This window comes from Arachis hypogaea, chromosome 19, assembly GCF_003086295.3.
Source record: "Arachis hypogaea cultivar Tifrunner chromosome 19, arahy.Tifrunner.gnm2.J5K5, whole genome shotgun sequence".
NCBI classification, from domain to species: Eukaryota; Viridiplantae; Streptophyta; class Magnoliopsida; order Fabales; family Fabaceae; genus Arachis; species Arachis hypogaea.
In genome coordinates this window covers 157,125,342-157,141,492 of record NC_092054.1, presented here as the reverse complement: position 1 = coordinate 157,141,492, position 16,151 = coordinate 157,125,342, and the positions used below count along the sequence as shown (strand labels likewise).

At 31.1% G+C, this 16,151-nt stretch overlaps 4 protein-coding genes and 2 non-coding genes across 6 annotated transcripts; 4 read left to right on the top strand and 2 right to left on the bottom strand.

Annotated features, from left to right (window-relative positions):
• The first annotated feature begins 4,319 nt into the window (after positions 1 to 4,319).
• On the top strand, positions 4,320 to 6,066 carry LOC112776779 (protein CYSTEINE-RICH TRANSMEMBRANE MODULE 13). The gene is made up of 3 exons (XM_025821017.3): positions 4,320 to 4,721; positions 4,933 to 5,113; positions 5,825 to 6,066. The coding sequence occupies exons 1-3, from the start codon at positions 4,670 to 4,672 to the stop codon at positions 5,868 to 5,870; spliced, it is 279 nt and encodes a 92-aa protein (XP_025676802.1). The 5' UTR covers positions 4,320 to 4,669; the 3' UTR covers positions 5,871 to 6,066.
• Positions 6,067 to 6,897: 831 nt separating this feature from the next.
• LOC112776778 (LIM domain-containing protein WLIM1-like) lies at positions 6,898 to 10,016 on the bottom strand. The gene is made up of 7 exons (XM_025821016.3): positions 9,854 to 10,016; positions 9,409 to 9,506; positions 8,490 to 8,756; positions 7,696 to 7,792; positions 7,576 to 7,619; positions 7,404 to 7,490; positions 6,898 to 7,318 (listed from the first exon to the last, which is right to left on the bottom strand). The coding sequence occupies exons 3-7, from the start codon at positions 8,625 to 8,627 to the stop codon at positions 7,130 to 7,132; spliced, it is 555 nt and encodes a 184-aa protein (XP_025676801.1). The 5' UTR covers positions 8,628 to 8,756; positions 9,409 to 9,506; positions 9,854 to 10,016; the 3' UTR covers positions 6,898 to 7,129.
• TRNAP-UGG (transfer RNA proline (anticodon UGG)) lies at positions 9,208 to 9,279 on the top strand. The gene has a single exon. It is a non-coding gene; the product is annotated as a tRNA-Pro (tRNA).
• Positions 9,873 to 9,944, top strand: TRNAP-UGG (transfer RNA proline (anticodon UGG)). Its single transcript has one exon. It is a non-coding gene; the product is annotated as a tRNA-Pro (tRNA).
• Positions 10,017 to 10,056: 40 nt separating the features above from the next.
• LOC112776239 (ADP-ribosylation factor-like protein 8b) lies at positions 10,057 to 12,606 on the bottom strand. Its single transcript, XM_025820316.3, has 6 exons — positions 12,090 to 12,606; positions 11,720 to 11,801; positions 11,587 to 11,619; positions 11,346 to 11,467; positions 10,635 to 10,796; positions 10,057 to 10,426 (listed from the first exon to the last, which is right to left on the bottom strand). The coding sequence occupies exons 1-6, from the start codon at positions 12,131 to 12,133 to the stop codon at positions 10,309 to 10,311; spliced, it is 561 nt and encodes a 186-aa protein (XP_025676101.1). The 5' UTR covers positions 12,134 to 12,606; the 3' UTR covers positions 10,057 to 10,308.
• Positions 12,607 to 13,328: 722 nt separating this feature from the next.
• On the top strand, positions 13,329 to 15,058 carry LOC112776238 (octanoyltransferase LIP2, mitochondrial). Its single transcript, XM_025820315.3, has 2 exons — positions 13,329 to 13,656; positions 14,147 to 15,058. Exon 2 carries the CDS (start codon positions 14,150 to 14,152, stop codon positions 14,849 to 14,851), a length of 702 nt encoding a protein of 233 aa, XP_025676100.1. The 5' UTR covers positions 13,329 to 13,656; positions 14,147 to 14,149; the 3' UTR covers positions 14,852 to 15,058.
• The last annotated feature ends 1,093 nt before the right edge of the window (positions 15,059 to 16,151 follow it).

The window sequence follows — 16,151 nt, the reverse complement described above, 5'->3', positions numbered from 1 at the left end:
TGCTTTGCATGCTACTATCACACTGTTTTTAGTTTCTTCTTTACACACGTTTCTCATTTCCTTTTCATGAATTTCTGAATTTGTAATCGACGAAATTAATTAATATTATCAGGGAGATGCTTCCGTAAATATGCATAAAATGTCTTTTTGTAAAATGCTTATTATTGGACGTATTAATGAATCGGTTATTTTTTAATTTCTTAATAAATTATAATAAAATCGATTTTTTTATAATAATAACAATAAACCCAATTTTTTTTAGGAATCTAATTGTATTTTTAAATTTTTAGGCATTTAAATGTCTACAAAACAAAAAGTCAGAGATATATTTGTCTTTTTATTAAAAAATTTAAAGATATTCGATTTAGATGGTGTAATTCGATCAGATTAAATTAGGTCTAATAATTATAATGTAGACAATTGAATTATTATTGTTGGTATAATAAATTTATTTTGTTCTGGTGTATTAAAAAATAAATTATTATTAACCGATTTAATAAAGATATCCAATAATAATATGATATATATAAACATCTGTAAAAAAAAATATTTTTAGTATCTTTATTAAAGTAGTCTCCATATTATTATTGCTGACTTAATAATCGAACAATGATAACATCAGAGTCATTTATCAACATGATGTTTATATAAAATATTTTTTGTCTCTCAACAAAAGAGAATATCCATCAAGTTCTATAAATTACATTTCATATCTTATGTTTTTTTGCTTTTATTTCTATAATCATACATTTATGGGTAAATTATGAAAAATATATTCAAATTATTTTTTTTGACAAAAATATTCCTAAATTTGTTATCAACAAAAATATTCTTAAATTATTTAAAAACATGACAAAATATACACAGGTAAAATTAACAAAAAATAGTAATGCAACAAATGAAATTTTATATGTGACAATATGTCTCTAATCAGAAATTAAGTGTTGGAATATTTTTTACAAATATTTTTTACACTCTTATTTATTATTATTTGCATTGTTATCAAACTCTCGAGTTAACTCGTAAACTCGTACGAATTTACGAGTTTAGATATGGAATCGAGTTGACTCGCCCATAGACTATATCCTGAGTAAATTCGACTAGACTCGGTCAAACTCGGACAAACTCGTGAGTCTAGGACCGAGATAGCGAGTTTGTGTTTTTCTTCATTTTTGTTAAAAAAAAACGTCATTTTGAAACAAAAAAATACTTTTTTTTATTAGGGTTACGATAACACTCCAAAAGAATGAAAGAAAACTCACTCACAACTCACTCATCTGCGTCGTTTCTCTCAAGTCTCACTTTCTCCATGTTCTGCCACGGTCGCCGTTCCCCGTCGAGCTGCTGCTGTTCGTCTGCGTCTGCTACCTCTGCTCTGATTTACGCCATTGTCTTTGTGAATTTTATCTATGTTGCCCTCTGCTTTGTATTTCTTCGCATCTCCACTATCCACAACTCCATCGTGCTATCACCGTTCACAAGTTTGACTACTTCTCCTACAATCCTATCTTTGCTCTGGTTTGTGCCATCGTGAAATCCATGACTCTTTATCGCCATCGTTTTGTGCTGCTGCACTCTTGTCTTCAATCTGCTGTTGCTGGGACTTTGCCCCTTCTTTTCTTCTGTATCCTCTATTTTGTGTATGCCTTTTGCCCTTTCTTTTAGTCTTTGCTTCTTGATTTAGTTTTTTTTTTTTTAATTTTATTGCTTCTAAATTTAGTCTATTGCTTATCGTTTATGTTAAATGGCCGGATGATTCATCCATTCATGGTTGATTAGTAATTAATTATTTTGATTAGAGTTAATTTGGTTATTTGATATTGTTCAATGTTCAATTAATAAAGATTTAGTATTACGGATTTAGAATTTTTAATTTTGTATGTTCTATGTTGTATTTGTATAAGAATAATTAAAGAGGATTTGAATGTGTATTTTAAAGTATTTGTTATAATGTATGCTACTATTTTAATTTATTATGTGCTTTAAGATTGATATTATTAATTTTAAGGGTTAGAATTGAGTAAATATATATATATCATAACAGGTGAACTCGTACGAGTCTACGAGTTAACTCGCGAGTCGAATCCGGCTCCACGAGTTTACTTAGACTCGCGAATTTGACAACCTTGCTCATTTGACTTTAACCATGAATATTAAAGAGTTTCTAATGAAAAACTTTTTAATTAAATTATAGTTAAACGTTACCATTTCATACCTCTTACCATAATTAGAATTACTAATCAACTATAAATAAATAACATTTTTGCAAAAAGTGTAAATTATTTGCTAATATGGAAAGGGCAGGATCAGCTAAAAGAGTAGTATAATTCAGACTAGCTAGGCTACCTTTATTCTTATTATTAGCCACAGAAACAGAATATAGTACTAATGATTTCAGAATGCTCATCATTGATGCAGTGCAGATACACATAGAGATGCAGTAGCCTGCTAATGTTGCTGTCTCCATAATCTCAATTCTCAAATGTAGAGCCATATCTTTATCCCAACTCCAATCTTCTGGTCTCTTTCTTTGACTTTATGGGTCATAAGAGTACAATTACATATACGTTGCTTCCTGGAACAGAGAATAAAGATCCAGAGCTTTTGACCAACTTCGATCTTCATTGTAATTTCACATATTTAAAACAATAAGGAAATTTGATATTGAATAAATTTAGAAAGAATAAAATATTCTTTTTTAGTTATGTTATGCTGTACCATACATATGTGTTAATATAACTATATAAGTACTAGTAACATGTTTATGGTAATAGAATTAATGGAAGAAATAATTTTAATTTTTTTTCTCATCTAAATTAATAAAATTGGTATATGTGTTATAGTAGTTTAATTGAAAAGACATAAAAGAAAATATCAAATTGAAACAGAAAATGTGAAACCATTACTTTTACTTTTATTTCTTCATTCTAGAAAAACAAAGATTGACATCATAATACTCCTCAATTATAAAATAAAGATAAACAAAATGGACAAGAATAAGTCAACATTTAATTTAATTGTAAAATATGGAAAATTGGAAATAGGTACGAATTTTTTTTTTAATTACAAAATAATTGTCCATGCATTAAAAGAAGGCGGCTTCTTCCTTAGTTGATCATTCCATCCAACCTAGTTCTAACTTATTTTCTTTGCTTTTTTTTTTTTTTTTTTGACTAATTTTCTTTGTTTGAATAAGCTCTGATCTATATAGACTTACCGGTTGATCGATCGTTTTTTTATCTATTAAATGTGTATAGAAGCAAGATAATAAATAATTAATTCTTTTAATAAATATATAGTCTTTGGTTCAAGTTTTAAAATAACAAAAAGAATTATATACATTAATGTTATGTCTATTTATTCACTTTTATATATACATAAATATGATAATAATAATAATAAATTTAAAATTAATCAAGATGGTAATTAATAAAATATTTTATTTTATAAATTATATATAATAAAAATATTTTTAAAAAAAGTTTGAACTAATTTAAAAAAAATATATTATATATAATGGATATATTTACTTAATTTTTTTAATTGCATGTATTTATTAAGTTATTTTGGACTATATAGTCATCAAATTTTATGATAATTATAATATAATTTAAGGATAAACTATCAAAAAAATACTCGAATAATTTTGTTACTAATAAAAATACACCTGAATTTTTCTATCGAAAAAATGTCCTCAGACAAAAATATCCAACACTAAATATGTATTTTTCAAAAAATATTTTAGAGATTGAATTTTGATATAATTTTTTTCAAGCGTAATTAAAAAATGACATATTTTAATTCTCTTAAACTTTGGTAATTTTTCGCTAACTATATATTTTTTATAATTTTTTAAAAGTATTATTGTTCGTTGACAAAAAAATCATAAAAAATATATATAATTAGCAAAAAAACACCAAATTTTAAAAATAAAAATATATCATTCTTCTAATCGTGCTTGCAAAAAATCGCATCAAAATTCAATCTCTAAAATATTTTTGAGAATACATATTTAATGTTGAACATTTTTATTACGTTTTTAAATTATTTGAGGACATTTTTGTCGATAACAAAATTTGAGTATATTTTTGTCAACTATAAAAATATTCAAGTATATTTTTGATAATTTATTCATAATTTAATTATATTATTTATAAAATTTAATTATAAATTTAAATTTGTTGAATTTAAATTTAATTTTAATATACAGTAGTATAAAATATTTTATACGATAATTCAATTAAATTCATGTGTTTAGATAGTTATTTAACTAATAAATTTAAAATTCTTTTATATATTTTTGCTACGTGATAACATATGGATTGATTGTGTATAACAAAATTAAATTCTAATTATAAATGTGAATTTATTTAATTTATATTTTGAATTTGTAAATTTTTCCTCTATCTTCTTGTATTATAGTACCTTTATATACTATTATAAATATAAATCATGTGGGAACAAAAATGAGGATAATTGTGATAGGTTATAAAAATGAAATGAAATAAAAAAAATTAAAGAAAAAACAAAGCACCAGGCTGGCCTCAGTTACAACCTATAATACCAAGGAAGAGAAAGAAAAAGCCATCAATAAATATCATAATCCTTATATCTTTTTCCACAAAATCACACCAAGCATAACAAATCACTCAAATTCTCCGCATCGATAATGAGTTACTACAACCAGCAGCAACCACCCGTCGGCGTTCCTCCGCCGCAAGGTCCTCCCTCTTCCTTTCTTCATATATCAATTTTTCTTTTTCTTTTCTTTTTTTTTCCTGTTTGTTGTTGATAGGTATCATTACTTTATAGGCAGCACATTAGATTCAACTTATGCTTGTCACTGTTATTACTGGATCGGATTTTCCTGAATCGTTCTTCAACATGCTTGTATTCTACGATCTTTAGCGATTTCTTTTATTTGAGAAACAGGTTATCCGCCGGAGTCATACGGAAAGGACGCTTATCCGCCTCCGGGATATCCGCCGCAAGGTTACCCTCCGCCGCCGGCCTACCCGGCGCAGGGATATCCTCCTCCGCAGTATGCTCCTCAGTACGCTCAACCTCCGCCTCCTCAACAGAATTCAAGTGGCCCTGGCTGCATGGAAGGCTGGTTCGTCTCTCTCTCTCTCTCTCTCTCTCTGTGTGTATAGATGATGATGATAATGAAATTTGATTGGTTGAATCGGATGCGGTGACTCAGATCGGGTACGATCTGCGAGTTTTAGTTGAGTCTGAGTTGACTCGCTGGCGGCGTGGACGGCGCACCGTTAGCTTACGGCGCAGACGACTTTGACGCGTTAGAACTTAGAAGTTAGATTGAGATGTTTGGTATCACTGACGCTTCCTTTTGGTCTCCGTCACGTTAACCAATGTGGATGTCGTTTTTTTCGGGTGTGTGGCCCCGCTTCGGGGGTTACACAATAACTTAAACCACCTCACCCACTCTTGGTATAGGGTCTTTTTCGTCCTTTTATTTTAAGAAACAAAAATCCTATCTATATTTATATTTATATTTAAAATAATAATAATAATAATAATTAAAGAAAAAACTCAGTGGATCCTTGTAACCATTGGCGTATAAACTTGCGTATTCTCCTTTATGCATGTTCCGTGAATGAACACAAGAGAGAAGGGACTCATTAGGTTCCTTAACAAAGAAGGAGTCAACAATCAATTAATATGTCATTTAGAGTAATTTATTCATTATTTTTGTTAAGCAGAAACTTGTTGACTCTATGAAATTTCATTATTATTGATAGTATGTGTTGTAAGCAAGCGATTCTAATGTGAATTATTGGAACGTGTTGAATTGTTGTTGCAGTTTGGCTGCTCTATGCTGCTGCTGCCTGCTGGAGGCCTGCTTCTGAGATGACATTCATTTGCACAAAATGGAATTCACAAATTGTATCTTGAGTCTTCATATTTAATTCTGTGACTATATATGTTCCTAGATTTTTATCTTCTTTTTCTGCTTGATTGTTTTGTTGTTATGAACCATGTTAATTTGAGCCGTATGATAAACTATTGCAGCATGCCAAATATCAAACTGCCTCATTAACATAATTTTTTCTTTACTCTATTATTATATATTAGTTTGGAGATTGATACGATACCCTCTCCAACCTGAAGGGGATAAACTTATTTATTTCTTATTTCTTTCTCACCGAATTGAATATTCGGAAGAGGGTGAAGTTGACGCAGTAATGATTTCATTTTCTTGATGGAGAAGCCACCAAAGATCCGAGCGTAAATAATGTGCAATTTACACGAATACCCTTTTGTTTGGTACTGCGGATTGGGAATTTTGATTTTTCACTTTTCATTTTTGTGACGCAAGGACGAGTCTAATTGCCTAATTGGGTTTTGTCATTTTCCACTTACCGTCTTTGTGCGATTGTTTAGCTTTCTCACTATACAAACTTCTTCATATGCCTCATGATTTTAAGCTTTTGGGAACTTTTCTACTTAAATAATTTAACTAATTTTTATGGTTGAATCAGAATCTCTTAATTTTATTTTTCGAGTTATTTCATTAGATTTATAAAATTTGGTGATTTTTTAAAAATCGTTTTTCAGATTAAGCTAAATCGATGTAACTATATATATTTAACATTAATGATTAACCCTTTTATCCTTTTCGTTACATTCTTGACTATAGTAACTGACATCCCTTGTCTTTGCTAATAGTACATTGTATTTTGATTTTTGACTTTTGGGAATACGTTATTGATTTATTTCTATGTAGTATTTTGTTTGGGTCTGAGACTCTTTTTTAACCTGCCTTATATATCTAAAATTTTCCTGTAACATTGCTTACATGTTCACTATTTTGTTTGTGTTTTAGCCTCCGGATTCAAAGTGTAAACAAAAATAAAATAAAATAAAAATAAATAATTATCACAAGGAGTAATGACATTTGCATACTCTAGTACTCATTTTGAGGGGGGAAAATGCTGAAAGCATCACAGTCACAGCAATTAAGATGCTTGTATAGCAAATCCACACAAAGCACTACATGTATTTTTTTTCAAGCGATACAAAATTAATAATTGTAATAAATAAATTAAATTAGAGCAGCATGCATATCCATCATACAAAACAGTGGCAAGATTATATTCCTGCAAAATTAAATAGCAATGGTGTTGACGTCATTCTCGAGCTGGCTGTAATTCCCTTTCTCTTTGAAGAGTTGAATGTGATGGTGTTTGCAATAGAGCTTCCCCTCATGTGTAACAAAGTTTGATGAGCTTATAGTGCAACCTCCATATGTACATTTGAAGCAGCCCCTATGGTAAGGAGTCCCATTAATTGTAACCTTTAATACAATAGCCACAAAAGAATATTATTAGTATCAAATCAATACTTAATTTAATAGTTTATAAAGAGTATTTAGTATTTACCCTCTCAGTGGGATACACTGTCTTTTTGCAACAAACACATTTGTCTGTGGTGCCCACGAACACGTTTGAGATATGTTTAGGACTTCTCTATAAGATGAAAATGGAAAGTTAATTTGGCATGACAAATGATGCAAGAAAATGGGTGGATTCAAATGTATTAATTAATAATCACCTCAATTTCAGAGGGCTGTCTTTCTTTCTGGACTTTGGGAATTCCTGTTATAATAAAGGAAGGCAAATTAAAAGAAATAATAATTAATTAACTTAATTTCCACATGTTAAGTATGTTTACCTTCGAAGCTTTTGTCTAAGCTACCAGTTCTCTTGAAGAGTTGATCATAGTGTGGTCTGCAGTACAGCACCCCCTCAAAAGAACAGTAGTTGCTCAGCTGAAAACATTGTTAAAATCGTCACACCAAATAAGTGTTTGATTGGACGCCATTATTTTGATAAAAATTTCTTTTTTTTTTAATTTTTAATGTGTTTGGCAAATTTCGAATAGTAAAAGTAAAAGCACTAGAAAAATCAGAAAAACATCTTTTTTGAGAAACTGTAATTTACATCTTTTTTTTAAATATCTTTTTTCCTTAAAAAAGATGTTTTTCATGTAATAAATAAACAAAAAATTACTTTTATATTGTTATATCCAAACATAATTGATAGATAAAAAGATCTTTTTACATGAAATATCCAAATATAAAATTACTTTTACTTTTTCATAAGATCTTTTAAAAGAAAATAACTCAAAAAAAATATTTTTTTAGAAGCTCACCCAAACAAACCTTAAACCCACCTTTTTTTTCAATAGTTTATTATTAACAACAAATTCGTCATTTTTTAGAAACCTTAAATTAAACCAGTGCATTTAAGAAATTGGAAAAACATTTTCTCCTATTCAAATTATATATTTTGATGATAATAACTTGCATGTATCATAGAAACTGATTCTAAACCGAAGTCGTCTACATGAATTCAAAGACATCATTGCGTCGTGTCGAAATGTGACGAAATTGTTCATGCATATGGACGTGATAAAGTTCTAATGCATATATGCATAATGATCATAAAAATGATAAAAGTTTAGACCTTAAGGGTGCTCCGGCAATGGTGGCAACGGAAGCAGGCCTTATGAAAGATACGGCCATCGGCGGTAAGCTTATCAACAAGGTAGACCGTCTTGTCACATGCCATGCACTTTTGCTGGGTTCCTCCGAAAGTGGCCATGATTATATATATGATAAAGAAAGAAGATTGAAGAGAGGGAGGTAGGGAGAGGGATGGGATTCAATTTCCTTTTGCAATGAGATGCTTCTCTTATTTTCCCTCTGCCCCTCTCTCTCCTTCTTTCTTCCTCTTGTAAGACAACAAAAATTAGAGGAGGAGATGGAAAACACACACAAAACAAAGAAAGAAAAAATTGTGGATAACAGTGAATTGCGGATCAATTTACCTCAAAACAGATCAGACAATAATATTCATGCACTAATATAGATGATGTGTTGGTCGGCTATCAAATAATCATGCATTTCGTCTCGATTTTTATGAGTAATATTTTTTCTATAGCATCTTTAAAATTGATGCATATACAAAACATAATTTGAATTTTAATATGTACTTAGCCGAAACAACGAGTTAATTAGTCAACTAACCTAAGATTTTTATTTGTGTATTAATTAATTTCTTATAATTCATAATGCCTTTAAATATCATAAAATGACGTGCTAAATAAAAGTATAAGATACGTAATTAACTAATTATTATTAAGCACATTGAATTTAATTATTAAACAAATCCACAACCGTCAGGGCATTTGGTCTAGTGGTATGATTCTCGCTTTGGGTGCGAGAGGTCCCGAGTTCGATTCTCGGAATGCCCCTATTTCCTTTTTGAAGTGAAGTCAACAAGTTGGTTAGTTGAATCAATAATGGAACAAACATTTTTAACTTTTGGAGATATTGAAGCTGGCAAATCAATTGTCTTAGTCTTAGTAATTTGTTTAGTTTACCAATAGCAAGCATGTCTGCATGTGACATGTGAAGACTTGGAAATGAATCATGTGAAAAGAAGAGACTGTTGTAACTTGTAAGTCATAATGGTCTTGAACTATAAAACAAAAAACAAGAGCATACTAGTCAACAGGTGAATTCTAGGAAAATAAAATTAGCTTCTGTAATTGGCAGAACCAATCAGAATCTTCTATCCAGGTAAGCAGATGTTAGCATTTTGTGCAGACCAATTTTAATAAGAGAAACTACAGATAGAGAGAAGATAATCTTGATTCTGATTGAATGACAAATGTAACCAATTGTCACCTAACAGATCATGAAAAGTTGAAAGCTACCAGACTAATTTATAACAAACTTCAACATACTGTATAGATCTAACTATATTATTTAGAGAAGGTTGACTTTTGATGGATAAATAATTCTAAAACAAAAAACTAGACATACAAATAACTTCTCCCAACATGGGCATTTGGTCTAGTGGTATGATTCTCGCTTTGGGTGCGAGAGGTCCCGAGTTCGATTCTCGGAATGCCCCACTTTTATTATTTTCAGATGTGTTCTTTTTTCTGTTCTGTTCTGTCATTGACTTACAGCACAAGTACTTTCCCTGCATTCTCAGATCATTAGCAATTACATTGAAAAACAAGTGTAAAACAATTATTTATTTAAATCCATCACACTTGTAGCATGAGTAATAATCTCAAATTATAATGCATATCTCTCAGATGAAAATCTTAATAAATAATAATGTACATATAAAAAGTAAAAACACATGGAATCTGATTTGGTGTAAGCCAGTCAAAACAGGAAAAAACAGTAGTATTAGTATCACACTTCAACCAGCTTGGTTTCAGTCTGTATTAACAGCACACATGGATTCATATGCCAGAACTTGAGCTTCAATTCTTTGATTTTGAATGTTTAATAAGCCAATCAACAACTGTGTCAATGTTTGTGGAGTTTTTACATGAGATCATGTAGCAAGAAACTTCTCTTTCATTGATGGATTTTAGTTCCCTGCACACATCAAACAAATTTTATTGACTAGAAGTAATACAAGTACAACCTCAATTAGTAACTACAAATTAAAGTAACGAAACATAAGATGTTAATAAATTAGTAACTATGAATTATCTGATTTACAATTTTCCTGTAATGGAAATGTTTAAGCGAACTTTCTGATTGATTCAGCACCATGTTATATACATCTCAACAAGAGACTTACATTTGCTCCATCAGCTCTTGCTCAGACAAAGCCCCTGGTTTGTCGATCTTGTTACCAAGAACCAACAGGGGAATGCCATTTAAAGAATGCTTGCTCAACAAGTCATGAAGCTCATTTCTAGAGATAGGTATGTTGTCATGATCAGCTGCATCAACAACATAACTGCAGGTTGCAAGAGAGACAGAGTTGATGATAACATGCTTAGCATACTAGTGTACATAGATAATCTACATGGATTTCTAAAAAGAGAGATCATATAGATGAAAATTTGTTATGTCTTCCATGGGGATTACAAAGTCTTCATTATACTTTGTTCATTTTGGTGCCACTAAAGTTCAAAGTTGATGCTCCTTCTTTCAATTGTAGACATATTATCCTATTAGGTGAAGATTGGAAATAATATTACACAATGCCTCAGCAGAAGATATAGAGAATTAATGTCCAAAATAAATCTGCAGTGTTAATTTTAACATAGGAAATGAAAACAGATTGCAAATTAAACCAATTAGTTTTATACTCTTTATGTAATACACATTTTTCATGACACTAATTTGATTTTCTTTCAAATTTGAAGTTTCAATTCCTTTGTCCTTAGAACTTAAAACTACATCAGAAGCTATTATTGAACCAAAGAAGATCAAAGGAGAGCCTTGACATTCAATAGAAGCCCACCACAGAAAATTCTAACATAAAAGTGATTCGAGGGCATACACAATAGCTGAAACAGCACGGCAGTATCTCTCCCACATACTGCGAAACCTTGGTTGGCCTCCAAGGTCCCATAATTTGATTGTCACATTCCCTTTGGTTACCTTTTTCATGTTAAATCCTACCTGCATGCATATAGGCCACAAATTTCATCAATAAACAAGAAGCTTGTATAAATAGAGCAAAACAAATGCATTGCAGCAATGACATCTTCCAGTTGCATAAAGAAAAATGATGATGTTACCGTCGGGATCATGTCTTGGCTAAATCCACCAGTCTAGAGCAGAATCAAACAGAAACTCAGCATCAGCATCAGCATGGCAGGTAAAAGAAATCATAAAATAGACATGTTGAAGGTTTAGTTACATATAACATACCGCAATAACATTTACAAGGGAAGTTTTGCCAGCATTCTGAAGGCCAATCAGAGATAGCTCCATCTCTTGCTTGAAAAAGAAACTAGCACAAGGGAATAATAACAAAGATTATTATGGTAAACCAGTAAACCACTATAATGAATTAAGAAAAGGGTAGCAAGTTATGATAGGAACATAATTCAGTGCGATGAAAATTGATCAAAGGTATGGACTTTTTTAACCCCAGTTGAGAGTAGTAGTATTGGGGGAGTGTAAAGCATGATTCATCAATGATCCATGATCAATTAAGTTTCTCAACACAAGACATTCAATTGTAGCATATGAATTGGGAAACAGAAAAAGTAATGAAAGAGTGTTGTGTTGAGCTGACCTGCGTAACCAGTTGACAAAAGCATCCCAGAACCAAAGCCCCATAACTCTGCACTGTGTTCTGTTCTGTACTTTACTACTTTCAGTTCCGATTGTTGTGTACTTCTAAAACAACACGATCCTCGCTTCACACTTCACACACTTTTTCTCTTCCCTCCTTATCTCATTCCAAATTCATATCTTCAAAAATAAATAAATAGAGTGTACAACAAAGACACATTTTTATTTTTAATATTGGGTTAATAATGATGATTTTTTTAAATTGTGATCTATTGTGATATTTTTTTAAAATATGGGATGATTTAATTTACAGAATATAAATCAGATCGTCCGATTTTTAAGAGGTACAGAAATCGGATCGTTCGATTTTTGTATTCGGATTGTCCGATTTGTGTACCCCAAATTTTTAAAATTTTTTAAACACAAATTGAAGAGTCTGATTTGTGTATCTCCCATAATTTTAAAAAACACAAAAAATTATTACGTTAAGGTATAACACCCCTCCAATTTCTATATCCAAATTTTTTAGCCACAAAGACACTGCCACACTCATAAATATTAATGAGCTATTATTTTTTTATGTTTTTATTTTTTGTGATTGAATATAAAATAAAGATATGAAAAGGAAATGCGTCAAATCAATTATAGCATAGTGGCATAGTGATAGTGCAATGAAAGAGCCAAATAGGCACATCTTTATTATTAATAAATAATAACTGAATATATTATTTTAGGGCCGACACAAATTGTTTTTATTCACCGTCAAATTAAAATAAGTTTGTCTTTTATCATTCTAGAGATTGGTCGGTTTTCAAAGCTGAAAATATGCTATTTTTTGTTTCACAATATTAAATTTTCAGAAGATTTAAAGTATTTAAAATTAATTATCACTTTAATATTTGTAACCACCACCTTATCAATTTATTCCAAGTATTATTAGTAGATTATCAAATTACTAGTATAATTTAATCAATTTAGATTGATTTAGTACTCACCGGCACGACATCTAAAAAAATTTACTAGATTCTTTTAATTATATTTTTTGGTTTTCTAAAAGAAAAAATAAGAGTGAATATCTCATTCGTCTCCTGATAATTATCTCGAAAATACAATGAGATTCAAAAAAAAAAATATCCAATTCGGTCTTTGATTTTTTTGGAACTGACTAGTCCTTATATCAAAAAAAATAACATTGACCTTTTTTTTGGCATAAAAACCTTGTTATCCTTTTAAAATAATTGTCATCAATTGGATTGAATTTTTTTTAAAGGTCTCGTTGTCTTTTGAATTAATTGTTAAGGGCTATTTTAGGTTTTTCTCAACAAATTATTATTCGACACTGTGTCTTCACTTGTCATATTGCATCATCATCGTAGTAGTCGTCCGCTTCTTCTTCTTCAATCTTTGGAATGTAGATGCAGAGATGCTAACATTCTCTGCAACATCATCAACTTGAGCTTCCTTACTCTCTCATCGACACAAACACTTGCAAGCTCTTTTCCAAAAGCACCTTCAACAATACCACCTATTTCAACATCACATTCAGTTTCTCCATTGCTGCACTAATAGTAAACACCGCGCCACACTCTGCTCCAATTCTACCATCTTTCAATTTACATCCATCTTGTACTCCATATCCAACATACTCATTACAATCTCAATTAGTTAAAAAATGAGAAAAAAAATCTTTTATTTCAATTGAACCAACACGTAGTTAAAAATAAAATTATGATCTTTTTTAACCTCTATTCATTCTGCTTGTTTAGATTGATTTTTTTTTTTAACTCTGTGGAAAACACATTTACGTAAAAGTAATAATTTTCTTCAAATAAAGCTGGTGTATTTATATTTTGTAGCTTTGCTCTGAATGCCCTTGAACTGTTTGCTGAAATGTTTCTTAGACCTGTTTTTGTAGATGCAAAATTCTGGTGCATGATACTAAGATATACATATGACTTGAACTAACTAACTTTCAAACATATGGTATGACCAAATGATTTTTAAAATTGGAATGTTAATAAAGCAGATTGCATGATTAATAAGTTTGTTTGCCAACAGGGAATGAGGGTTTTAAGAAGCCTTGAGGTCTTGAAACTGGGAGTTGTCAACTACTTGGATGCCTTGAAACTGCAAGAAAAGCTGGTCTTGGATAGAAAATCTCATAGGATATGTGATACTCTTCTGTCTTTGCAACATCCACCTACATACACTGTTGGCAAGAGACGAACTGTTCATAATTTATTAATCCCACAGTCGGAATTGGAACAAATTGGAGCTGAACTTCACTACACACAACGGGGAGGAGACATTACATTTCATGGTCCACACCAAGCCATTTTATATCCTATCATATCACTTCGCGACATGGGAATCGGTGCTCGAAGTTATGTGGAAAAAATGGAGCTAACTATGATTGAAATGGCAGCTCAATATGGTGTGAAGGCTTGTCCTGGACTAGCTGGTGAGACAGGTGTGTGGGTTGGAGAAAGGAAGATAGGTGCCATTGGTGTTCGGATATCAAATGGAATCACTTCTCATGGTTTGGCATTCAACATTGACCCTGATTTAAGCTACTTTAGGCACATTGTTCCCTGTGGAATTGCTGATAAAGAAGTTACATCACTGAGAAGGGAGACAGATTCTGTTCTTCCACCTGAAGAAATAATACAGGAGCAGTTAGTTTCTTGTTTTGCAAGAATATTTGGTTATGATAACCTTATCTGGAAAGAGGATGCTTCAGTAGTTACTGATGGAACTGAATGAGATGAAAGTATTTTAGCAAACAGATAGTTGTATAACTTCTATGTTTGCTTTTATTCTTTCTTATGCAAAGATGGCACTGAATACAATTCCACACATAATATAAATGTATCTTCCATTAACATTGTGTTTTGGGAAATAACTCCATTATTGATTTCTATGGAAATGCTTACCACTTTAGGAATATAATGAACTCGTTTGTTTTGTTTATGTTACATGCAGATCACCAAAATACATTTTGTACTTCATGTTCCTGGAAAGTGGTCTTGCCTGTCAAGTTTAGCTGTGACTGTCACACCTAATCAGGATTAAAAGCAATGATTCAAATTAATATTGTCAAGAATATCAGCAAATGAAGACAAGCAATTTTATATCATGTGAATTAGTCACATGATACAAATTGGCATGTGATGTAAAGATTGTAGAAATGTCAGAGTAAGTATGAGATTTGATAAGGATCACATGACATGCTCCTTCCTTTCCACGTTCTAACCCACCAAAAAACAAAAATGCATTGTCCTTTTTCCCCTTCATATCTAAATCTGGATCTTCTAAACAACCATTGATTGGTTGGAGAAATGTTAAATTATGTTTAATCTCATCATTGTAAGAGTGCAAGCAAGCCGCTATTTATGCATTACCCGATAATTTTGATACTTTATCAGAGTCCATGACTCAAACCTCTTAAATTCTTCATTTTCCACAGAAATCTTTAACCACCAACAACCTCTTCACTTTTAGATACACTTGTCTATTCCAGTTCTACCTTAGCCATAAATTACAACACAAACATGCCTTCCAACTCTGTAATGGGGTAGTTTCAAGCACCAGAATTCCTTTATAATAACTGTTGTCAATTGTTGTTTCAAATAAAATCTGCCATGAAAGCTGCCACTCAGCGAGCTCTGGCGGATCTCTTCGTCCTGGTTATCATACATTTAATCATGTGCTCTATAGTTTCAGTCAATTGTGAGAATAGAATTAATCTGATAGATAGGTTGGCGACGCAGAAGCTGCTAGCTCATGCCGCCTCCTCAAAAAGTATAGATAAATTGAAAAGATCATATGAAGCTTTTCAGAAATCTGTAGAGCCGAGTTTGAAGAAGGCTCCTTCAAGCAATTCGAATCCAACACACAACAGATGACTCAAACGGAAAGAAGGATCAACTCTAATCTCTTTCTTTATTTTTGTAGTTTGTGTAACTAGTTAGTAAATCTTTCCTTTCATTTAATCAAAGATCATAACTTTTCACTTAGCTGTTAGGACTTTGATGTATTTTACTTTTGTCTGTTTTGGACTAGG